Source organism: Rhinatrema bivittatum, chromosome 2 (genome assembly GCF_901001135.1).
Source record: "Rhinatrema bivittatum chromosome 2, aRhiBiv1.1, whole genome shotgun sequence".
NCBI classification, from domain to species: Eukaryota; Metazoa; Chordata; class Amphibia; order Gymnophiona; family Rhinatrematidae; genus Rhinatrema; species Rhinatrema bivittatum.
The window spans coordinates 424,342,814-424,369,303 of NC_042616.1; the positions used below are offsets into that span (position 1 = coordinate 424,342,814).

At 45.5% G+C, this 26,490-nt stretch overlaps 1 protein-coding gene across 1 annotated transcript in view; it reads right to left on the reverse strand.

Annotated features, from left to right (window-relative positions):
* The window catches only part of RANGAP1 (Ran GTPase activating protein 1), a 317,592-nt gene that overhangs the window by 102,254 nt on the left and 188,848 nt on the right, over nucleotides 1–26,490 (reverse strand). Inside the window, exon 12 of the mRNA XM_029590239.1 lies at nucleotides 13,607–13,720. Within this exon, the coding sequence (XP_029446099.1) occupies nucleotides 13,607–13,720 (114 nt within the window). The remainder of the gene's footprint in view (nucleotides 1–13,606; nucleotides 13,721–26,490) is intronic.

The window sequence follows — 26,490 nt, forward strand, 5'->3', positions numbered from 1 at the left end:
CTCGGAGGAGTGTATCTGTCTCTGGCTCCGAGTAACCTCTTTCTTCAGTCTAGCCCTCTCAATGGCCAGACCGTAAGAGAGAATTGAGCTGGATCCTCGTGAAGGATGGGACCTGCTACGTCAATCTGGCTCCCCTGCCAGTAGTCTTCTCGGCCAGTCTGGTGCCACTAGAAGAACTAGGCCCCGGTACTTCTGAATCTTGTGGATAAGGGTGCCCAGCAGGGGCCATGGAGGAAAGGCGTATAGCAGGGCCCCTGGAGGCCATGGCTGAACCAGGGCGTCGATCCCTTGAGAGAACGGATCCCGCTTGCGGCTGAAGTATCTGGGTACTTGAGCATTGGACCTGTCCACTAGTAAGTCCATGTCCGGAATCCCCCAGTGATCTACAATCATCTGGAAGGCTGTGGGCGACAGCTGCCATTCCCCCGGACGTATGCTTTCTCTGCTGAGGAAGTCTGCCGTGGTGTTGTCCCTTCCGGCAATGTGGACGGCGGAGATGTCCTGAAGATTCGCCTCTGCCCAAGCCATCAGCGGGGCTATCTCGAGGGACACCTGCTGGCTTCTGGTTCCGCCCTGTCGGTTGATGTATGCCACCGTGGTGGCGTTGTCTGACATCACTCTGACTGCTCTGTTCCTTAGTCTGTGAGCAAATTGCAGGCAGGCTAACCGGAGTGCCCGTGCCTCTAGTCGGTTGATGTTCCACCCCGACTGTTCTCTGTTCCACCGCCCTTGGGCGGTGAGTTCTTCGCAGTGTGCTCCCCATCCGCTCAGGCTGGCATCTGTGGTGAGCAGAGTCCACGTGGGGGAGGACATCTTTGACCCCCTGCTTGTGTGGTTGGACTGCAACCACCACCGTAGCTGAGTCCGCACTCTGGCTGGTAGAGGTAGATGCATGGAGTAGTTCCGGAAGCGGGGACTCCAGCGAGAGAGAAGGGAGTTTTGTAGAGGTCTCATTTATTTATTTATTTATTTAAGGCTTTTATATACCGACTTTCTTGATACAGATCAAATCAACTCGGTTTACATTGAACAAAGTAGAACTATAACCAACCATATAACAAGTGACAATTTGAAGGAGCATGAAAGTTACATTCTAACAAGGTAGCCTTAACTGGGAGAAGGAAAAAAAGAGAGGGAGAACGGAGATAGATTACTATATACAATAAATTAAGTACTATTTACAATGGAGAGTGGAAGGGAGGCATGATAATTCTAAATCAGGCTGTTGGGCTATTGGCAGGGAAAGCTCGGCAGAATAGCCATGTCTTCAGTTTCTTTTTAAAAGTTGGAAGACAGGTTTCCTGTCTGAGGTCTGGGGGTATGGCGTTCCAGATGGAGGGTCCAGCGGTGGAGAATGTCCTGTCTCTAATGTTAACGTGTTGTACAAATTTGATTGGGGGAACGTGTAAGGATCCCTTGTATGCATCTCTTAAGGGTCTGGTCGTCGAGCGTCGTTTGAGAGGGTGTAAAAGATCCACAGGAGTCTGATGGTGAATATTTTATGGATAATTGTCAGTGATTTATAAAGGATCCTAAAGTTTACTGGGAGCCAGTGGAGGTCCTTTAGGATGGGGGAGATATGCGCTCTCCGATTAGTATTTGTTAAAATTCTCGCCGCTGCATTTTGGAGCAATTGGATGGGTTTTATAGTTGAAATCGGTAGACCTTGCAAGATTGAATTGCAGTAGTCTATCTTGGAGAAAAGAATAGCTTGAAGGACGGATCTGAAGTCGTGGTGGAATAGAAGCGGTTTGAGTTTTTTGAGTACTTGTAGCTTATAGAAGCACTCCCTTGTTGTGTGTTTTATAAATTGTTTTAAATTCAAGTGACTATCTATTATTACTCCAAGATCTCGGGCATGGGATATTTGAATGTTGGAATGTAGTTGATTATGAAGTGGACTGCCTTCTGGGGTTATTAGCAGTAGTTCAGTCTTGGAAGTGTTGAGTACTAGGTTAATGCTTGAAAGGTGTTGGTTGATCGTTTGTAAATGAGAGTTCCATAATTTGAGTGTAGAGTCCAGTGACCTAGATATGGGGATTAATATTTGTACATCATCGGCATATATATAGAACTTAAGATTTAGATTTGAGAGAACATGGCAGAGAGGGAGTATGTAGATGTTGAACAAGGTGGGTGATAAGGAGGAACCCTGAGGAACTTCGAATGGGGCGTTGGTATGAGAGGATTCCTTGTTATTGATTTTTACCTTATAGCCTCTATTGTTAAGGAAGGAGTTGAACCATCTGAGAGCTGATCCAGTGATGCCTATGTCTGATAGCCGATTAAGTAGGGTATTATGATTTACGGTATCGAAGGCTGCGGAAATGTCAAGAAGGGCTAGAAGGAATGATTGACCTTTGTCAAAGCCGATGTGAATTTGATCAAGGAGGGAGATGAGGAGGGTTTCAGTGTTGTGTTCTTTTCGGAAGCCATATTGTGAATGGTGTAAAATGTTATGATCCTCCAGGTAGTCTGAAAGCTGCTTATTTACAATTTTCTCCATGATCTTGGCTATAAACGAGAGGTTTGAGATGGGGCGGTAGTTGTTGAGGTCCTCCGGATCCAGGTTCGGTTTTTTGAGCATAGGTTTAAGTGTGGCAGTTTTGAGAGCGTCTGGGAAAATTCTTTGTGAGAGGGAACAATTGATAATATAGGCTAGGTATTTGGAAATGTATTCTGGTATGAGTATCAGGAATTTGGAAGGGATTTGGTCCTGTGGATGTGTCGAAGGTTTCATTTTTTTTTATCAGATTTTCCACCTCTATATGGGCCCTTGCCCAGGGTACCACTTCCAGGGTGGATGCCATGAGACCGAGAACCTGCAGATAATCCCAAGCTGTGGGCCGACTGGCTCCCATCAAGGACCGGAGACGCGTCCGAAGTTTTAATCTCCTCTTGGCGGTGAGACTGACTGTGTCTGCCTGGGTGTCGAACTGGACTCCCAGGTATTCCAGAGATTGGGAAGGCTGTAGGCAACTCTTGTTTAGGTTGACTACGCATCCCAGGCTTTCCAGAAGGGCGATAACTCTGTTGGTTGCCCGATGGCTCTCCTCTCGTGATTTCGCCCTGATCAGCCAATCGTCTAGGTAGGGATGGACAAGGATTCCTTCCCGTCTGAGCGCCGCTGTGACCACTACGATCACCTTGGTGAAGGTCCGCGGTGACGTGGCTAGCCCGAACGGCAAAGCCCGGAACTGGAGTCCCAGCACCTTGAAGCGTAGGTAGCGCTGATGATCCTGATTAATCAGGATATGCAGGTAGGCTTCCGATAAATCCAAGGCCGAGAGGAATTCTCCTGGCTGTACTGCGTTCTTGACTGAATGCAGAGTTTCCATGCGAAACCTCGGGACCCGTAAGTATCGGTTGACTGACTTGAGGTCCAATACGGGCCGGAAAGTGCCCTCTTTCTTGGGTACCATGAAATAAATGGAATAATGCCCAGAATTCAATTCCCAAGCAGGTACCGGGATCAAGGACAGGAGCCTCGCCAAGGTAGCTTCCAATGCTGCCTTCTTGTGGATCGGACACGAAGATTCCACAAACCTGTCCGGAGGTAATGATGGAAGTCCAGAAAGTAACCCTCTCGGATGATGGCGAGGACCCACTGGTCCGACGTAATCTCGACCCATCTGGGGTAGAAGAGGGTTAACCTGCCCCCTATGGCCCCATCCCCCAGATGGATCGGCTGATTCTTATTGGGAGGCACGGCCGGGGCCTGAACCCGAGCCGGCTCCCCTCTTCTGCTGCTTGGGCCGAAAGGACTGGTTCCTGGCCTGAGGACGAGGTGCCTGGTAGTGACCCCTATAGGGAAGGAAGCGTTGGGAGCTTCTGCCTCTGGAAGGCCTTGGAAAGGCGCACTGGTTCCTTTTGAACCTGTCTTCCGGCAGTCTAGGTATAGGAGAGGCACCCCATGTGCTGACCAATTTATCAAGGTCGCTGCCGAACAGGAAAGACCCCCTAAAGGGCATTCTGGTGAGGCGTGTCTTTGAAGGAGCATCCGCTGACCAATTCCGTATCCAGAGCTGCCTCCTGGCAGCCACAGAAGATGTGATCCCCTTGGCAGTTGTACGGATGAGGTCGGATGCAGCATCCGTGAGGAACGAGAGAGCGGACTCCATGTCCGCTGCCGGAGCATTGTTCCTGACCTGTGACAAACATGAACGCGTCACCACCGTGCAGCAGGTTGCAATTCGCAAAGACAGAGCTGCCACCTCAAATGTCTGTTTCAGGATGGCGTCCAGTCGCCGGTCGTGAGGTTCCTTGAGGGCCGCCCCCCCTTCAACTGGAATGGTAGTGCGCTTGACCACCGCGCTAACCAAAGCGTCCACCTGAGGGCACCCCAGCATCTCCTTGATTGCCGGATCCAGGGGGTACCTCCTATCAGGCCCCGAACCCCCTTTGAATGAGGCTGCTGGTGCAGCCCATTCCAGATCTATCAGTTGCTGTGCTGCTTGCAAGAAGGGAAAATGGCGGGCTGTAGGACGAAGACCTTCCAGCAGAGGGTTCTGTGTAGATGGCACCGTAGTGCTGGGGCCTGTAATATCCAACTCCGCCAGGCACTGAGATATTAGGTCGGAGAGATCTTCCTTGGGAAAGAACCGCCTCATGGTTCGATATGGCTCCATCCCAGAGGAAAGTTCCCCCTCCTCGGAGGGTTCTGATTCAGTCTCTGAGACATCAGGGTCCGCCTGAACCGGACTGCCTGGAGGCGGGTGCGCTCGCCCACGATAAGGGCGCGAAGGTCCAGGGGCAGGGTCCGCTGGAGCAGCAACAGGAGCAGCAGCCACAGTAACAGCAGGGCCTGAACAGGAAGCTGATTGCATCTGCACAAAGGCATGGATCCCCTTAAAGAGATCCACCCAAGAAATGGAAGCGGTCTCAAGTCGTCGGGGTACCAGGTCCCCCGGGATTCCAGGTTGTTCGAGACTGCCTGCGAGATCCGGGGTGGCCCCTGGGGAACTGTCAACAAACCTCGGTTGAGACTGGTCCTGGCCCGAGGCTCCCACTGCCTCCTCACATTGGGCACAAAGGGAGACTGGCTCCTCGCTGTGCGTGGCTCTAAGCTGGCATGCTGAGCAGAGGCCAAGAGCTTTCATGCCGGAATCAGGAGGCGCTGCCGCCGGGGACACCGGGGCATTCAATTGTTCCATTGCGCTCTGAAGAATATGCGCTGAATAATATGCGGCAGCAATATGCGCTTAATACAACAAGCGCTTAATATAATATGCGCTCAATATACTATGCGCTCAACAATATGCGCTCAATAATAAGCGACAGCTATATACGCTTAATACAATATGCGGTCAATAGTAAGCGGCAGCTATATACGCTTAATACAATATGCGCTTAATATGCGGTCAGCAATATACTCTAAACACAATATGCGCTCAATACGATACAGGCGCCTATCATGGGCGCTCAATACCTGAACAGGGCCAACAAAATGGCGACCTCCGCGGCGTGCCGCATTCAGGCAACGCCGCCGATCCTCGAACTTCGGAGACCAAAGTAAAAGTTGTGTGCCTTACCTGATCCTCGGCGCTTCCCGGCTGAAACCCGGGCGGTCTCCGGCTGCGGGGGGAGAGGGGAAATACCTTCACCGCCGCGCTTGAGGAATGCACCCGCTGCCTCCCAAGTCCACGCCGGGACCGAGGCGCCTCTTAGCTCAACCCAAGCCTTTCCTGCTCGGGAGCTTGGTCCCTGCCGTGATTCGGCCACCGGACCGAGGCCTAAACCTCCGAGGGATCACGGAAATCACCTCGGGAAACTCAACTGGCGGAGGGACCGAATGGTATCACCGCAGGAGTGCGGGGCTCGATGTTCCGTAGAAGTTTAATAGGTAGAAAGTAGAAAACAGAAAATAGATTGGAAACACGCTCAGCGAGCGTGCAGGCTCTCCAAACTGCTTTGGAGACGGAAATTACTGAGGAGCTTCACTTCCTGTGGGGGTATATGTACCCGTGCTGACGTCAGATCCGTCTCCAACTGCTGGCACGAGCACACTATACCCACTTGTTCTGAGTCCATCTGGCTACACGACAGGAAATAACCCTTGCTGTAGTTACACAATGTTAGGTTCCATATTAGGAGCTACCACCCAGGAAAAAGATCTAGGCATCATAGTGGATGATACTTTGAAATCGTCAGCTCAGTGTGCTGCAGCAGTCAAAAAAGCAAACAATGTTAGGAATTATTAGGAAGGGAATGATTAATAAAACAGAAAATGTCATAATGCCTCTATCGTTCCATGTTGAGACTGCACCTTGAATACTGTGTACAATTCTGGTTGCCACATCTCAAAAAAGATATAATTGCAATGGAGAAGGTACAGAGAAGGGCAACCAAAATGATAAAGAGGATGGAACAGCTCCCCTATGAGGAAAGGCTGAAGAGGATAGGGCTGTTCAGCTTGGAGAAGAGACAGCTGAGGGGGAATATGATAGAGGTCTTTAAAATCATGAGAGGTCTTGAACGAGTAGATGTGAATCGGTTATTTACACTTTCGAATAATAGACGGACACTCCATGAAGTTAGCAAGTAGCACATTTAAGACTAATCGGATAAAATTCTTTTTCATTCAATGCACAATTAAGCTCTGGAATTTGTTGCCAGAGGATGTGGTTTGTGCAGTTAGTGTAGCTGGGTTTAAAAAGGGTTTGGAGAAGTTCTTGGAGAAGTCCATTAACTGCTATTAATCAAGTTGACTTAGGGAATGGCCTCTATTATTACTGGCATCAGTAGCATGGGATCTTCTTGTTGTTTGGCTACTTGCCATGTTCTTGTGGCCTGGTTTGGCCTCTGTTGGAAACAGGATGCTGGGCTTGATGGACCCTTGGTCTGACCCAGATTGGCAATTTCTTATGTTCTTAAGTAATTGAGGATCTCTCTGTGAGCCGAGGAAAAGGGGCTAATGCCATGACTTTGACACCATTTGGCATATCTCTTCCATTTGAAAGAATAGTTACGACTGATTGATGGCTTCCTCACTGCTACAATAACTCCTGAATATCTGCTTAAAGAGTCAGGCCTTGCAATATCTCACATTCAACATCCAGGGAGGAGAGAAGAGGATGAATAAGGGAGCCTCCCCTCCTGAGTCAAAAGATCTGGGTCTTGGATCACTCTCTGAGTACTGTACCAGGTAAGTGAACCAGGGTTGCCTCGGCCATGCGGGTACTATGAGTATCATGCGAGTTTCATCTCAGATAATCTTTTGAACTGTTTTTGAGAAGAGAGAAATCGGAGGAAACACACATAGGAGTCCTCACAACCACAACATGAGGAAAGCATCCTGTGTCCTTCTGAGTCGACTTGGGCAGACAGAACAGAATTGAAGTACTTTCCAATTCTGCTTGGTGGCAAAAACATCTATCCAAGGTCAACCCCACTGTAGAAAGATTTCCTCTGCTACTGAGGGGCTGCGCAACCATTCGTAAGGATGAAATACTCTGCTGAGTCGGTCAGCTAACGTGTTCGCTAATCCTGGTAAGTAGGTGGTCCTTAAGGTTATTGAACTGTTGAGGGCCCACTCCCAGATCCATACTGCTTCTCTGCAAAGAAGCCAGGATACCGATCCGCCCTGCTTGTTCACATAAAACATGGCCACCTGATTGTCCATATGAATCATGAGGGCATGTCCCCGTATAAATTGGGTGAAGGCCATTAGAACATATCTCATGGCTCTGAGTTCCAGGAAATTTATCTGGTAATTCCATATGTCCTGTGATCACTGACCTTGAGTCTGGTAATGGAGGAAATGCTCTCCCCAACTTTGCATGGATGCGTCTGTGGTGAGGACTAGATTCTGGGCAGGGTCTCAAAGAGGCGTTCATATGGTCAGGATCTCTAGATTTAACCACCAAAGAATGTCCATCCACATGGAGTCTGACAAGGTTACTATAGTGGATATCAGTTAAGAATACTAGGCACATTGAGATTTCAAGCTCCATCGGAGATGCCACATGTGCAGGAGAGTATGAGATACCATATGTATGGTTGCTGCCAAGTGACAATAGTACAAGGACCTGGCACACAATGACCTTCAATCTGAGGAGTAATTCTGTACAAGGATGATGGATCTGCTCGATCCTCTCCTGGGGAAGGAAGGCACGAGACTAGATCAAGTCTATTCTGGCCCCTATGAACTGTAGAATCTGGGTCAGTTTGAGTACCGTCTTATAGCTGATGAGGAACCCTAGAGGCTCCAGACAAGTGATTGTTTCTAGATGCTGTTGTAGGGATACTTGGTTGGAGGAAATTATTAGCCAATCGTCCAAATAGGGAAACAGGCACATCCCCTGATGTATTAGGTAAGCCACTGCCCTCAGCCAGACATCTGGTGAATACTCTGGGAGCCGAGGAAAGGCCAAAGGGTAGAACCTTGTACTGGTAGTGCCTGGAATCCACTTTGAAGCACAGGAACTGCCACAGGAGGGGTGTATTGGAATTTGGGTGTAGGCATCCTTGAGATCCAATGGTAGGAATAACTTGAGGGATGTCATCTTGAGTTTCTCCTTCCGAAGGTATATGTTTAGGAAGCATAAGTCCAGAATAGGGCAGAGACCCCCTGAGCACTTTGGGATGAGGAATTATTGGGAGTAGTAACCCGAGTTTATTTGGTGTCTGGGCACCAATTGGATGGCTCATTGATGGCGTAAAGTCTGGATCTCTTGTTCCAGAAGAGGCAACTGAAACATCCTTTAACTGCCCGGTGTGATGAGGAAGGGAAGGTTGGAAGAGGAAATTTAGATGATAACCCTTGCGGACGATCCGAAGGACCCATTGAGCCAAAGTAATGCGGCTCCACTCTGAGGAAAAAAGTTGTATCCTGCCCCCTACTGGAAAGGGAAGCTGTGGCTGGGCTATTTTCAAAAACACTGAGGCGGCTTTGGAAGAGACAGTTGGGAGCGTTTCTGTTTCTGTCCCTCTGGGTAAATATGTAGTTACAGGCTGTTGCGAAACTTTACTAAACCTACAGGCACCTAACCAGGTGCCAAAGGGTACAACAATTCTGGTGCTGTGGAGGACAGAGGGAGACAGCCTGATCCCGAAAAAGCACCCTAGGCCGGAAGAGTTGGGTTCTGTAGCTGAGATTCCGATGGCCAGACTGGCCAAAACTGCTGTCGTGTTGGCCATCCCTGTCCAAAACGTAATGGGCAGCGAACATGTGGAGCGAACTCCATGTTGCAGGCTTGCAGATTTCGGCCACAGGGTCCGCTCGCAAATGGGTCACAGAAGCCGTCATGGCTCTGGCGGAGTAAGCCTTGACCTGGCCTCCAAGCTGAAGGCCTACCTGTGCATAGCACAAGGAAATACAATCTGCCAGCCAGCTTGACAGTGTTTGCTTGATAACCGCAACTCCCAATCTATTCTTGTCAAAAGAAATGAAGAACTGCATGGACTGCCTGTGGCCTGCTGTCAGCTCGAAGCAGAAAGCTAAGGCCCTCTTACAATCCAAGCTGTGCAGAGCCCGTTCACCCTGGTGCAAATGAGGCCTGGGAAAAAAAAAGTGGGCAAAACAATTGTCTGGTTAAGATGAAAATCAGTTACCATCTTAGGCAGGAACTTAGGTTAAGTATGGAGGACCACCCTATCATGAAAGAACTTCTTGTAGGGAGGATACATCACCAACACCTGAAGCTGGCTGACCCTGTGCACCGAAGTAACCACAACCAAGAAAATGACCTTCCAGGTCAGATACTTCAGATCACAGGAGCGCAGCGGCTCGAAAGGATCTCGCATGAGTCAAGCCAACACCACATTGAGGTCCCAAGACACAACAGGAGGCCGCGGGGAGGCTGTCTCCATGCAGTCCACTATGTGTCCATAAGGTGCAGCAAGTGTCAAGCACCCTCGGAGTGGGGCAAGAGAACCAGTGTCCAAAAGGTGCAGCAAGTAGTCAAGCACCCTCGGAGTGGGGGGAAGAGAACGGATCCAATCTGTGACTCTCATAGCAGACATGAAACCTATTCTACTTCAGGTTATAAGACTTCCTGATGGAAGGCTTCCTGGAAGCTACCAGGACTCGAGACACGCTGTGAGAGATCAAGGGACTGCAAAACTAGCCTTTCAACAGCCAGGCCCGTCAGAGACAATGCCCTGAGGTTGGGATGGCACAGCCTGCCCTGATTCTGTGAAATCAGAATGGGGGAGATCCCCAGACCAATCGGTTCTTTGACAGGGAGATCCCGCTGGAGTGGAACCAGACCTGTCTCAGCCAATGAGAATCATGGTCCCCCATGCTGCCGGAGCTTCAGGAAAGTCTTCATCACCAGAGGAAGCGGAGGATACGCATACAGAAGGCCCTCACCCAATGGTGGGCAAAGGTGTCCCAGGCTGGCTTTCCATCTCCCCTGTAAAGGGAGCAGAAGTGGCTCATCTTGTTGTTGCAGGGGGAGGCAAAGTTCCTCATGAGAGGCTTCTAGGAAAAGTAAAAAGTCATGGGATAGGTGGCGATGTCCTTTCATGGATTGCAAACTGGCTAAAAGACAGGAAACAGAGAGTAGGATTAAATAGGCAATTTTCTCAGTGGAAGGGAGTGGACAGTGGAGTGCCTCAGGGATCTGTATTGGGAGCCTTACTGTTCAATATATTTATAAATGATCTGGAAAGAAATACGACGAGTGAGATAATCAAATTTGCAGATGACACAAAATTGTTCAGAGTAGTTAAATCACAAGCAGATTGTGATAAATTGCAGGAATACCTTGTGAGACTGGAAAATTGGGCATCCAAATGGCAAATGAAATTTAATGTGGATAAGTGCAAGGTGATGCATATAGGGAAAAATAACCCATGCTATAATTACACAATGTTGGGTTCCATATTAGGTGCTACAACCCAAGAAAGAGATCTAGGTGTCATAGTGGATAACACATTGAAATCGTCGGTGCAGTGTGCTGCGGCAGTCAAAAAAGCAAACAGAATGTTGGGAATTATTAGAAAAGGAATGGTGAATAAAACGGAAAATGTCATAATGCCTCTGTATCGCTCCATGGTGAGACCGCACCTTGAATACTGTGTACAATTCTGGTCGCCGCATCTCAAAAAAGATATAATTTCGATGGAGAAGGTACAGAGAAGGGCTACCAAAATGATAAGGGGAATGGAACAACTCCCCTATGAGGAAAGACTAAAGAGGTTAGGACTTTTCAGCTTGGAGAAGAGACGACTGAGGGGGGATATGATAGAGGTGATTAAAATCATGAGAGGTCTAGAACGGGTAGATGTGAATCGGTTATTTACTCTTTCGGATAGTAGAAAGACTAGGGGGGCACTCCATGAAGTTAGCATGGGGCACATTTAAAACTAATCGGAGAAAGTTCTTTTTTACTCAACGCACAATTAAACTCTGGAATTTGTTGCCAGAGAATGTGGTTAGTGCAGTTAGTATAGCTGTGTTTAAAAAAGGATTGGATAAGTTCTTGGAGGAGAAGTCCATTACCTGCTATTAAGTTCACTTAGAGAATAGCCACTGCCATTAGCAATGGTTACATGGAATAGACTTAGTTTTTGGGTACTTGCCAGGTTCTTATGGCCTGGATTGGCCACTGTTGGAAACAGGATGCTGGGCTTGATGGACCCTTGGTCTGACCCAGTATGGCATTTTCTTAAGTTCTTAAAGAGGCCCATGTCTGGGATCCCCCCAAAGGTAGAAGATGCAATCCGGCACTGCTTGATCCAGGGACCACTTGTGGGGTCGGAACCCGCAACTCAGCCAGTCTGCAACCGCATTCTCTGTCCCAGCCAGGAACATGGCCTGGAACAGCAGGCCCTGAGACTGAGCTCAGGATCAAATCTGGACAGCCTCCTGACACAGGAGGAATGATCCCGTACCTCCCTGCTTATTGATATACCACATTGCTACTTGGTTCTAGGTCTGTACCAGGATAGTCTGGGTTGGACAAGCGATCCTGGAATTCCCAGAGCATGTAACTGATCGCTCGAAGCTCCAGGAAGTAATCTGGCATTGAGTTTCCTGAGCGGACCAAAGACCTTGTGAGCGGAGGCCATCCATATGCACATCCCAACCAAGGTGGAAGCATCTGTGGTAAGCACAACCTGAGTTGGAGAAGGGGGCTGAAAAGGAACCCCCTGCTCCAGATTGGGTAGACTCACCCATCAAGATAAAGAGGTCTGGAGAGGCGACATGACACAAATACGTACATTGAGGTCCTGGGTGGCCTGCTGCCACTGAGACAGCAGGGTCCACTGACCCCTCCGCATAAGCAAGCGAGCCCAGGGAGAAGCATGGACTAATGCGGCCATTTGACCCAGCAATCGAAGCAGAAGCTGGGCTGACACTTGTTGGCTTCAGCGGACTAGACTCACCAGAGATGCCAGAGCAAGTACCCGAACGCGAGGAAGAAAGGTCCAGGGCCTGACACACGTCCAGGTAGGCACCAATAAAGTCCAACTGAAGCAATATGGTGCGATGGGACTTCAGGTAGTTGATGACAAACCCGAGGGACTCCAGCACCCTAATCATCAAGCGTAGGGAGCGAAACGCCTCCTCCTGGGTGGCACTCTTGACCAGCCAATCGTCCAAGTTGGGAAACACGTGCACCCCCAGCCAGCAGAGGTACACACACACTACTGCCAGGCATTTGGTGAAGACCCGTGGGGCCAAAGCAAGGCCAAACGGCAACACCCGAGGAACCGTAGAAACTTCCTGTGACCAGGGAAGATCTCGATATGGGTGTATGCGTCTTTAGGTCAAGGAAGCAAAGCCAGTTCCCTATTTGCAGGAGGGGAATCAGAGTGCCCAGCGAGACAATCTTAAATTTTTCTCTTCACAGAAATTTGTTCAAGGCCTTTAGATCCAAGATGGGGCGGGACCCCCCTCTTCTCTTTGGAATCAGGAAATAGCAGTTCGGGTTCTACTGCTCAGGCCATTACAAGGGAGAAGAGCTCCATCCAGAGAATTTCCTGATGACTCTTCATCTGATGACACCTGGGAAAAGCCCGATGCAACGGCAGAGGATGCATCCCGAGGCCCCGCAGCATTGCCTTTGTAATATATTTTGATTCTTCCCTTCATTCAAAATTTTGTTTTTGTTTTGCTTAGAGAGAAAACAAGGGGAGAGAGGGATTTGAAAGAGTGTTAATTTCTCAGAGAATCCTCTATCTTAAATAATAGCTTAAATCCCCTCTTAGGCTCTACTAACATCCCTTGTTGGGCTGGGAACAATGAATTATTGGCTCACTACTCTGAATATTTCAGGTGGTTGGCCCACAGACAGCCAAGAAAGTACAGAATTTCCTGCAAGTTTTAATTTGTTTTAATTGATCTTTAAATTGATTAACTGAAAAATGAAAACCTGCAGCAGCACCATAGTACTCTTCTAGCTGCTGAAGGCAGAGAATACTGGCTTTAACTGTCACTGTACCACATGTAAGCAGTGATGTCCTAGAAAAAGTCATGTGCTCTGCTTCCATATGCTGGAAGGAGAACGTAACTCAAACATTCTGGATTGGTGTAGTAGGATGAGAAGGAAACATGTTACATATAAACACATACACACCTGGAAAGAATGGGAATGTCACAGGCTGGATAAATGAGGGGAAAAAAAAGGCAAGCATTGGCAGCACACGTTCCCTTTACCTTTTGTGCTAAAATGGTTGATCGTTTTGGGCCCATTCGCAGTAGTTTATCTGGTGAGGGGAAAGCCAAGAAAGAGGCAACATCCACAGGGGGTGTCAACACTGGCGTCGATTCCTATAAATAACAAAGGAAGTTAGCAATATTTATACAATGTTAAAGGAACCTTGTGTTAGCCTACCCTAAATCACAATTTCAAATCAAAGAGGTTGGATAGCTGATACTTTAAGGCTAATACACATGTCAACATGAAAGCTATTGGGGTAATGTTCTTAAAGCAATGTGTAACTATACAACTGGTTAAAGCCTGTCCACCTAATTATTTCTTTGTGAATAAATATAGAGGAAGAGGAAATGGAGGAGGAGTGGTGTTTGTTTTCCAGAAGTCAGTTGCTATTCAAGAAATGACTAATTAGATCTCTTAGATGGATTGACACTGTTGGTGAAAATGAATGGAACAAGGCTGTTGTGTTTTCTTATTTATAACCCCCCCACCTCCAGATCTTTCTAAAACATATTAGAAAATGCTGAATTAATTACAGAATGTACTTTATAATATGAACACCATATAATTCTACATGATTTGAATGTGCATGCTAATAGTCCTAGTAGTCTGGCTGTTTACGTTTTAGAAATTATGGTGGATTTAGGTTTCTCCTATAAATTCGTAACTAAAATATATGAAGGGAGTCATACTTTAGATATGATTTTTGTTTCCAAAGAGTTTCATTTTCTTGTTCAGATCATTTATTTGTTAATTTTTGGGATGAACATAGAATTATGCCTTTTATCCACAGCAAATAATTCTATTAGTTGTAGAAAAAATAATAAATTTGATTTTAAACTTTTGACTGACAAATTATATTTTTGAGGCATCTGCAAAGTAGCAGAATGGAATTTGTTCCTTAGGATGGCTTTTAACAAAGCTGTTTCTTTATAGAACAAGCAATCATTACCCAGTCTAATACATCATGGTTTCATTCTGGTTTAAGATTATTAAAAGACAGATCTGTGATCATGAGAGGAAATGGCAGAGAGGAAAATCCAATTTTAATTTAAATTGTTGTAAGGAAAGAATTATCGAAAAATTAAAAAAGCAAAAAAAGAAATTTTTATCAAATCAACTAGAAAAAGCAGAAAATCGCCCTCACCAGTTGTTTGTGAAATCAATTTAGATTTTTTAAAAAGAAAAAAAATGATTAAGAGTTACTAACTGCAGAGTTAGTTTGCTACTTATTTTGATGAAAAAATAGCAAAGATTAGGAATTAATTTTCTTCAGAGCTGTCTGTGTATGGATTTCTAGATCAGTGACTATCACTCGTGTAGAAGATAGTGATGGAGATGATGAAAACTTGTCTAATATTCCCAATATTGCATGTACAAGTAAACTGAATGCATTAAACCAAGTCTCATTGTTTACATTACAAAGTCTATTATCTATGAGTGGAACACTTTTGGGTTGGACTCGTTACCCTCAAAATGAGTATAGAAATCCAATTAGATCTTATTGGATATTTATTAAATTTATTTAAATATTGTGACTGCTAGCTTGAATCATGGCCACTTTCCAAGTTCCCTTAAGGAAACGAGGATATGCTTCCCATCAAAATAAACAAACAGTCCTTGGTCTGGTGGAACATTAATGCCCTGTTTCAAATCTGCCCTTTCTAGTAATGGTTATTGAAAAAACAGTTGAGCAATTGTTGAAATTTTCAGGGTGTGTAAATGCCAAATGAGCTAGGCAAATTAGTTTTCTGCCTCAAAATCTTCACAATGTGGAACCCTGCAAGGTTCCATATTGGCTCCTATGCTTTTTAATTTATTTTTTGCCCCACTAGCTACTTTAACTAAGACTCATGGCTATATAGCTCTTTCCTGTCTGCAGATAATAGTTTGTAGCATATACCTTGACTTAAAATGCCTTGAAGAGGTGCAATGCAGAACCGCCGGGAGTAGCTAACATCTAGAACCACCGCTGGCACATTTTTATGTCACTATGTATTAGGCACTATAACAAAGAAAACTAATGATTTTGGTGTATGAATTGTTGCTCTGTAGTAAGTAAAGACATGAATTCTGCATTTTGTCTGTTTATTTCAAAGTAAAGTCTAAAAATGTACTACAAATGCCAGGAGTGGCTAACATCCTAGAAGAGTCGTGTGCATGAAATTATGCAACTATGGTTTTAGGCTCTAAAACAGAAAGTAAACTTATGAATTATTTACAAAACAAATTAAAATATCTTTCTTTCACATTTTTACATTGAAGTCCATTTTACATTGAAGTCCATTTTCACTAGAATCACTGCAGGCACATTGTTATGTAATTGAGAAGTATAAAGGCTCACACAATCAATGTACATGATTACAGCAGGTTGCTGCTCCGTGACTTTACATCATTTATGACTATCAATATTTTACATATCCAGAGTGTAATTCAAGTTGGGGCTACATGTATTGTATGATATACAACACACAAATACCTAACAATCTAATCACTGCATAGCCTAAAACATAGTTGCATAGTTTCATGCAAGCAGTTGTTCTAAGGTGTTAACTCCCTGTGGTTTGTAGCAAATTTTAAGCTCTCTCTCTCTCTTTCTGTAAGGTAGCTACACTATTCTCTGTAATATAACTTTGTAACATACTTGCAAATCTCTTATAAAATATTATACAAATACCTTCCTTTTGTTTCTATTCTCTATTGTCAACAGTCGATCAAACTAAAGTGTTTAACATAGAGAATGTGCCCATTGCTCTAAGGAATAAAGTTAGAGACTTAGGTGTCTGGCTTGATCCTGAACTTATATTTAAAAAAACATATTGCAGTAAAAATTCAAGAAGGTTATTACAAATTATTAGTGCTCAAACGCTTAAAACCTTTATTAAATCATGAGGAATTTAGAACTGTGTTACAAGCATTAATATTCACAAATCTAGATTATTGCAACTCTTTGTTATTGGGTCTTCCAAAAACATCGATTAGACCTCTACAGATTTTACAGAATTCTGCTGCCAGACTCATCTCTGGCACTAATAAAAAAAGATCATATTACCCCAGTCCTTGCTGAGTTGCATTGGTTACCAATTGAATTTAGAATTCAATATAAAACTTTATGCCTAATACATAAAGTGGTCTATGCTGAACAAGTAGAATGGATGAATGCAGTCATTCGCATTCACACTCCCCAATGAAATTTACGGTCAGCTGGCAAAGGTCTTCTCGTAATTCCCTCAGTTTCCACAGCCAGACTTACATCTGTTAGAGAAAGGGCTGGGTCATTAGCAGGACCAGGTCTTTGGAATTCACTACCCATTGAACTAAGGCTTCAAAGTAACTTGAAAGAGTTCAAGAAAGCTCTAAAAACCTGGTTATACGTACAAGCTTTTCAAGTAGTAGCTAGTTAGAATCATTTTATTTTATTTGTTCTATAATTTTAGTTTTAAATGTGAGCATTTTACAATTTAATTTTATATATGTATTAGTATTTTTATGACTGATTTTCCTGTTTTTTATGAAATGTATTGTATTTTCTTTTCTTTTTATGTATTTTATATTAATTAATTTTAAGAAACTTTGTTAACCGGTGTGAAGGTATGTACCAACACCGGCATAGAAAAACCTAAATAAATAAATAAATATTGTATTTATGTCCAAAAATTTCTATTCTGCCTATACAGGAGAATCTAAGCAGATTACAGACAGAATAAAGAATTAAACATAAAAACAATTAAAATAGAAAATATAACGCATTACATCTTTAATAAACATTCCATATTGCTGCTAGACAGACAAAGCTACTTTCAGGAGATTATGGTCTGTTGTACATGAAAGCTTTCAGCTGTTTCCAAAAGATAGCAAATTCCTCAATGGCTCTTAAAGAGTCGGGGCAAGGTGTTCCATAGAATGGGACCAATCACTTGGAAAGTACTATTGCATGTCTCCACTTAATGGGCCACCCTTACAGAGGAGACCCTGAGTAATAGTTTACTTTGAGAACATAAATTACAATATGATTAATACTTCTTTTTTTTACACTAAAGATAACAGATAAGTTGTTTCTCCAAATTTTAAAACTTTAGACATTAGTGTCAAGACTTTACATTCAATACTGAACTCGTTATCCTGGGAAAACGCAATCAGAACCTTGCATGTCACCACTAATAATATTATTACATGACCACCTTTGATTTGTGAATATTTTACCCCCATACCACCTTCAGTATTTGCTTCACATATGCCGATGTGATCTGTATTTCATACAGGAACACCGGTATAAAAAAAAATAAATCTTAAATAAATAAATAAATATGATCACACCATAGAACAGTCAATAGCACATTTTTATGTCAGTGAATGTTTCCCCCTTTATGCTTGTCCAGTGATTGGTCTTGTGAGTCGCTTTGACTTCTATCTGCACTCTTAATTTCTATTTTCTGGCTGTACTTATCTGGCTTAGAAGCCACGAACTGCAAAAATCGATGCCTGGCTTTCAATGGGAAGAGCTTTTCATGTATCGTGACATGTGAGCCAGTTTTGTAGTCATTGGGAAATTCACTGTCTAGGAATTCAAATTAGAGAATGAACTTCAAGGGCAGGACATGTTTTCTTGATGAAACAAAGGGGAAAGTAGAGTTGCTTACCTGTAACAGGTGTTCTCCAAGGGCAGCAGGATGTTAGTCTAGAAACTTTGACCAACACACTGAGTATGCCCAGCATGCCACTAACCACGCTGGGTCCCTCTTCAGTCTTATAACAGAGTTCGCGAAAAAATAAAATAAACCAAGAGAAACAACTCCACGGGGTGGTGGGCGGGTTTCGTGAGGACTAACATCCTGCTATCCTTTGAGAATACCTGTTACAGGTAAGCAACTCTGCTTTCTCTAAAGACAAGCAGGATGATAGTCCTCACACACGGGTGATTAAGTAGCTTCAGGCCGCTTCCAGCATGTGCAGCAGAGAACAAATGCCAACATTCACAACTAGTGCTGCACTAATCATAGGAGCAGGTCTGCACCCAAGGACAGGGCCCATGGAGGGAGAGTTGAGTTTTCATGGCTGAAAGATTACGGAGGACGAACTGTCCGAAATGGCTGTCCCGCCGGCCATCCTTGTCCAGGCAATTAGTGAGACCAATGTGTGGAGGGAACTCCAGTTTGCCGCTCTGCAAACCTCATGAATGGGAACCGTACATAAGTGAGCCACCGAGACTGACATGGCTCGTACAGAGTGTGCCTTGTTGTGACCGTCAAGCTGTAAGCCCGCCTGTGAATAGCAGAAGGCAATACAGTCTGCAAGCCAATGGGATAAGGTCTGCTTAGAGACAGCGACACCTAACCTGTTTTTGTTGAAATAGACAAAAGGTTGTGTGGATAGCGGTGAGGCTCCTTCCATTCCAAATAAAAGGCCAGCTCCCTCTTGCAATCTAGAGTGTGCAGAGCCCGTTCACCTTGGTGAGTAAGAAGCCTGGGGAAAAAAGAAGGCAATACAATGGACTGGCTGAGATGGAACTCTGAAACCATCTTGGGAAGGAACTTCAGGTGCATCTGCAAGACCACCTTATAGTGACAAAATTTTGATTAAGGTGGGTACAACACCAGAGCTTGCAGTTCACTGACCCTGCGAGCTGATGTAAACGCGACAAGAAGATGACCTTCCAAGAAAGGTACTTCATATCGCAATGATTCAAACGGAGATTTCATGCTTTGCGACTGGACGACGTTGAAATCCCAGGAAACACCGGTGGGCGAGCGGGGGGGGGGGGGGGAGGGGGGCTTTGGTTATAATAAACCCCTCATAAACCACCCCACAAACGGATGGGAAGAGATCGTGGTACCATCCATTTCCCGATGGTATGCCCCAATGGCACTCAAGTGAACCCTTACTGGTGAGGTCTGCAGACCAGATTCGGAGAGGAACAACAGGTAGTCTAAGAGCACTGGTGGGGAGCAAGAGAAGGGATCCAGACCAATCCCTCGCACCAAGTTGAAAACCTCTTCCACTTCAGATTGTAAGATTTCCTGGTGGAAGGTTTTCTGGATGCCAGAATGACATGCAATACCCCTTCTGAAAGGTCCAGGGCCTGCACAGTCACATCCAAGCTGTGAGAGCCAGGGCTTGGAGGCTGGGGTGACGGAGCCTGCCCCGGTCTTGGGTGATTAGATCTGGAGTCGGCCCCAACCAGAACGGTGGGTGCAAGGCCAGATCCTGTAGGGTCAGAAACCAGACCTGGCGGGGCCAGAAGGGGGTCAAGCAATCAGGATCATGGAGATGAGAGGAAAGGGAGAGTAAGTGTATAGCAGCCTGGTGCCCCAGTGAATCGAAAAAGCATCCACTATTGATCCACTGCCCCTCCAGCCTAGAGCACAGATGCGGTCCACCTTCCTGTTCTCCAGGGAAGCAAAGAGGTCTATGTTCGGGGTTCCCCATGAGCGAAAGATCCAGTTTGCCACTTCCTGACTGAGGGACCACTTGTGAGGTCGGAAGGCACGGCTCAGGGAGTCCACTAAGGTGTCCACCCCTGGGAGGTACACCGCCCTGAGGAGGATGCCGTTGTCATTGGCCCACGACCAAATGTGGACTGCCTCCTGACAGAGGGTGAAGGACCCCGTTCTCCCCCCCCCCCCCCCCGTTTGTTCAGATACCACATAGCTACCTGATTGTCAGTCTGAACAAGAACCACCTTGCTCAGGAGCTTCTCTCTGAACACCTGAAGGGCGTATCAAATTGCTCGAAACTCCAAGAAGTTGATCTAGGACTGTGATTCCTATGAGGACCAAAGCCCCTGGGTGTGAAGGTCTGCAACATGTGCTCCCCACCCCATCCGAGACACGTCTGTGGTGAGGGTAGCCTGGGGTTGTGGGCTCCAAAAGGGATTCCCTGCTCCAAATTTGAGGGGATCGCCCACCACTGGAGGGATTGTTGTAACAGTGTGGTGATTAAGACACAAGCACGTAGGTCTCGGGTAGCCTAACACAATTGAGAATGCAATGTCCACTGTGCTCTGCACATGTGAAGTCGAGCAAAGTGAGTGACGCACCGTGGCTGCCATGTGGCCCCGCAAACGGAGAAACTCATGTGCTGATATATGGGAGCAATCGGAGACCACTCGAGCGACAGCCGCGAGGATCTCCGTCCTGTCCTGAGACAGAAAAGCTTTTGCCTAGAGTGTGTCCAGTCATGCTCCGATGAAGTCCAGTTGCAATGATGGCTGGAGATGGGATTTTGGATAGTTGATCAGAAACTCCAGTGTTTCCAAAACTCGGACAGTGATACGTAGAGCATTCTGTGCCCCTTGTCTGGAATTGCTCTTGATAAGCCAATAGTCGAGGGTCGGGAATCCCTCACCTCTGAAGCTAGGCTCTGACTACTGCCAGGCACTTGGTAAAAAAAAACAGGGTGCGGATGCCAGGCCAAAGGGCAGGACGCAATACTGACAGTGATTCCTGACTAGGAATCGCAGGTTGCCAATCCGCCTGAAAGATGCGGATATGGGCGTACACATCTTTTAGATTAAGGGAGCAGAGCCAGTCTCTCGCTTTTAGAAGGGGAATCAAGGTGCCCAACGAAACCATTTTGAACTTTTCCTTTACCAAAACACGGTTTAAAGCCCACAGGTCCAAAATGGATCGAAGGCCACCTGAATTCTTGGGAATTAGGAAATACTGGAGTAGAACCCCTCGCCCTGCTAACTGGGCAGAACTGGTTCAACCACTTGAGGCAGTATGAGGGCGGAAAGCTCTACCCGAAGTATCTCTAAGTTCCCTGTTGTTCTCCGCCGGAGACACGGAGGTGAGCAGGATGGAACTCATTGGAAATGCAATCTGTAGCCCTGACGCATGATAGACAGGACCCAGAGGTCCAATTTAATCGAGGTCCATCGATCTGCGAACAGCTGGAGCCGATCCCTAACTGGGGAGTCTGTGCACTGCGAAGAGGACTGGCTCTTGCTCCCTGGCTGCCAGTCAAAACCCCATGGGCAGGTATCTGCGGTGGAACTTGCTCTAGGAGGAGGTCATTGAGATCTGGCCCTCGGTGCTAGCAGGTAGCATTTGCAAGGCTGGTAAAACGGCCTCTTCCGTTATTGCCAAGGGGGCTTCTTAGGAGATTGGGTGTCAGAAGTACTGGCTGACAATTGCTGAAGGGTCTCCTGTTAGTCCTTCAGTTATGCCACCCTGACAGAGCATATAGTCACTCCTGTCCTTTTTTGGGAGATGGATAAAGTAGTGCTCCGTGGGGAGATTATTGCTTATCTAATGCATAAACATCGGACACAGGATGTCAGGGAACCAAAGGGTGAGATGTTCCCCCTGCTGGAGACAGACAAATACTGAGGGTTCCTGGGTGGGTTCCATCCTTATATGGGCTAGCCTCAGAACTCTGGTCTGTCTCCACCTGCTGGAACGGGGGTTTTACCCATGGTCTGGACAGGGAAATATATATATATATATATATATATATAAATTTATTTATTTATTTATTTATTTATTTAATAATAGAGAGGTTATGGGCCTCACTCAACACTAAGTCTATATACAATTTTTTTTTTTTAATATATGCACACATATACATTTTTTTTTTTTTTACATGTTGGTTTTTTTTCTTAAGAACATAAGAAATTGCCATCCTGGGTCAGACCAAGGGTCCAACAAGCCTAGCATCCTGTTTCCAGGCCACAAGAACCTGGCAATTACCCAAACACCAAGAAGATACCATGCTACTGATGCAATCAATAGCAGTGGCTATTCCCTAAGTAAACTTGATTAAAAGCAGTTAATGGACTTCTCCAAGAACCTATCCAACCTTTTTTGAACCCAGCTACACACTAAGTGCACTAACCACATCCTCTGGCAACAAATTCCAGAGCTTTATTGTGCGTTGAGTGAAAAAGAATTTTCTCCTATTAGTCTTAAATGTGCTACTTGCTAACTTCATGGAATGCCCCCCTAGTCTATTATCCGAAAGTGTAAACAACCGATTCACATCTACTCGATCAAGACCTCTCATGATCTTAAAGACCTCTATCATATCCCCCCTCAGCCATCTCTTCTCCAAGCTGAACAGCCCTAACCTCTTCAGCCTTTCCTCATAGGGGAGCTGTTCCATCCACTTTTATCATTTTGGTTGCCCTTCTCTGTACCTTCTCCATCACAACTATATCTTTTTTGAGATCCGGTGACCAGAATTGTACACAGTATTCAAGATGCGGTCCCACCATGGAGCGATAGAGGCATTATGACATTTTCTGTTTTATTTAAATCTGTTTTATTTAAATCTGTTTTATTTAAAGAACTTAAAGGATGGGAGAACGAGAGAGATGTGGATCAGCAGTGGACCAATCTAAAAGGAGCAATCACCAAGGCAACTGCTCTATATGTTAGAAACATAAAGAAAAGCAAAAGAAAATTGAAACCTATCTGGTTCTCAAAGGAGGTGGCTGACAAAATTAAAGCTAAAAGAACAGCATTCAAGAAATATAAAGGATCCCAAAGGGAGGAGCACAAAGAAGAATATTTGTATCAACTGAGGGAGACGAAGAAAACAATCAAGTTGGCAAAAAATCAAGCAGAAGAGAGGATTGCCAAGGAGATAAAAAATGGTGACAAAACATTTTTCAGATACATCAGCGAAAAGAGAAAGGTCCAAAGTGGTATAGTGAAATTGAAAGGTGGTAATGATCAATGTGTGGAGACAGACGAAGAAATGGCAGAAATATTAAACGAATACTTCAGCTCTGTGTTCACTAAAGAAGACCCTGGAGAAGGACCATCTCTACACAACAAGAAACTGGAGGGAAGTGGAATAGATGAAAATCCTTTTACAGTAGAAAATGTGTGGGAAGAGCTAAAGAACCTGAAAGTGGACAAAGCCATGGGGCCTGATGGGATTCATCCAAGGATATTGAGGGAGCTCAGAGATGTTCTGGCGGGTCCGCTGTGTGACCTGTTCAATAGATCCCTAGAAACGGGAGTGGTGCCGAGAGATTGGAGAAGAGCGGTGGTGGTCCCGCTTCACAAGAGTGGGAACAGGGAGGAGGCTGGCAACTACAGGCCGGTTAGCCTCACTTTGGTGGTGGGAAAAGTAATGGAGTCTCTGCTGAAAGAGAGAATAGTGAACTATCTACAGTCCGGAGAATTGATGGACCAGAGGCAACATGGATTCACCAGGGGAAGATCCTGTCAGACAAATCTGATTGACTTTTTTGACTGGGTAACCAAGGAATTGGATCAAGGAAGAGCGCTCGATGTCATATACTTGGATTTCAGCAAAGCTTTTGATACGGTTCCGCACAGGAGACTGGTGAATAAAACGAGAAGCTTGGGAGTGAGTGACAAGGTGGTGACCTGGATTGCAAATTGGTTGACGGACAGAAGACAATGTGTGATGGTAAACGGAACCTTCTCTGAAGAGAGAGCGGTTTTAAGTGGTGTACCGCAAGGATCGGTGTTGGGACCGGTCCTGTTCAATATCTTTGTGAGCGACATTGCGGACGGGATAGAAGGTAAGGTTTGTCTTTTTGCGGATGACACTAAGATCTGCAACAGAGTGGACACGCCGGAAGGAGTGGAGAGAATGAGACGGGATCTAAGGAAACTGGAAGAGTGGTCGAAGATATGGCAGCTGAGATTCAATGCCAAGAAGTGCAAAGTCATGCATATGGGGAGCGGAAATCCGAATGAACTGTATTCAATGGGGGGGGAAAGGCTGACGTGCACAGAGCAGGAGAGGGACCTTGGGGTGATAGTGTCTAATGATATGAAGTCTGCGAAACAATGCGACAAGGCGATAGCAAAAGCCAGAAGAATGCTGGGCTGCATAGAGAGAGGAATATCGAGTAAGAAAAGGGAAGTGATTATTCCCTTGTACAGGTCCTTGGTGAGGCCTCACCTGGAGTACTGTGTTCAGTTCTGGAGACCGTATCTACAAAAAGACAAAGACAAGATGGAAGCGGTACAGAGAAGGGCAACCAGGAAGGTGGAGGATCTTCATCGCATGACGTACGAGGAGAGATTGAAGAATCTAAATATGTACACCCTGGAGGAAAGGAGGAGCAGAGGTGATATGATACAGACTTTCAGATACTTGAAAGGTTTTAATAATCCAAAGGCAACGACAAACCTTTACCATAAGAAAAAAATCAGCAGAACCAGGGGTCACAATTTGAAGCTCCAGGGAGGAAGATTCAGAACCAATGTCAGGAAGTATTTCTTCACGGAGAGGGTGGTGGATGCCTGGAATGCACTTCCGGAGGAAGTGGTGAAGACCAGAACTGTGAAGGACTTCAAAGGGGCATGGGATAAACACTGTGGATCCATAAAGTCAAGAGGCCGCCAATGAAGAGTAGGTGACTCGCCAGAATGATGGCTACTGCCTGGAGACAATACCCTTATTCAATAAACATACACATGGTTACTGTGACTCCAACATCACTCTAAGCTTCAACAGCAAGAGGAAATGTGGAAAAAAGGATTTGCACTCACAAAGACGGGAGTAGCTGGCTTGTTACGGCGGTTACTACCCCAAACCAAATATCCAAATTACTACCTCCACCTTCCTCTATTCCTGATGCCTTTCAACTAGCTTGATCACTCCATTCTTATACTTCACTTTCAATGCATATCCAGCATAGTTCTCTGCTTCAACAGCAGGGGAGAAGAAAAACTGTTACTTCACACATCCAGCAGAGCTCTCTGCTTAAACGGCAGGGAAGAAGAAAAACTGATACTTCACGCATATCCAGCATAACTTCAACGGCAGGGGAGAAGAAAAAAGGATTCACACTCACAAAGCGGGGAGTAGCTGGCTTGTTACGGCGGTTACTACCCCAAACCAAATGTGCCTGATACTTCACTTTCGATGCATATCCAGCATAGCTCCCTGCTTCAACGGCAGGGGAGAAGATAAACAACCAATAAGGGCTGTATAACATAATCTGGGTAAAAACAAATAAGCATGGGTGTAGCTTGCTTATTGCGGCGGTTACTACCCCTACTACCTCTAACTAATCAAGCTGGATATTTCACTTGGATGCAGCTCCATCACCGCTCTCTGCATTGATGGCGGGGGTGGAAGGGAATTAGAACCAAGAGCTAAGAGAAACAGATAAGTATGAGAGAAGGAGTGAGGGAAGCTTGCTGGGCAGACTGGATGGGCCATTTGGTCTTCTTCTGCCGTCATTTCTATGTTTCTATGTTTCTATATTAACCATTCCCTTCCTAATAATTCCTAACTATGTTTGCTTTTTTGATTGCTGCAGTACACTGAGCCAAAGATTTTAAAGTATTATCCACTATGACGCTTAGATCTTTTTCCTGGGTGATAGCTCCTAATATGGAACTTAACATCATGTAACTACAGCAAGGGTTATTTTTCCCTATATGCAACACCTTGCACTTGTCCACATTAAATTTCATCTACCATTTGGATGAAATTCTTCTTGCATGGCATTCTTTTCGCAGCCGTTATTTTTTTTCTTCCTCTATGTTTTTTGTGGGGGGGTCCCTAAGCTTCACATATGTAACCATTCATTCCAGGGTACAAATCCTGAGTGGGGGAGAAAATGGGGAGGGGGTGGGTTGGTATGGTACTGGCATCATTTATATTTACTCTCCAGGGAAATTTGGGCCCATGTAAGGGAGGTCACTCTAGGCTGGGGTGGGGGGTGTCCCATTTTTGTAAAGTGTGAGACCTGCAGGTTGTGTAGCTCTGACTAGCAAGTGGGACTTAAGCATCATTTCTTGGAATGTATGTGATATGGCCCAAAATTAAAAGACAAAAAATATTGAAAGCGCTGAAGAAGCATCAAGCTGATATAGCTCTGCTTCAAGAAACTCATCTTAATGACCTTGAACATAGCATGCTGTGTAGATGGTGGGTAGGGGGGACA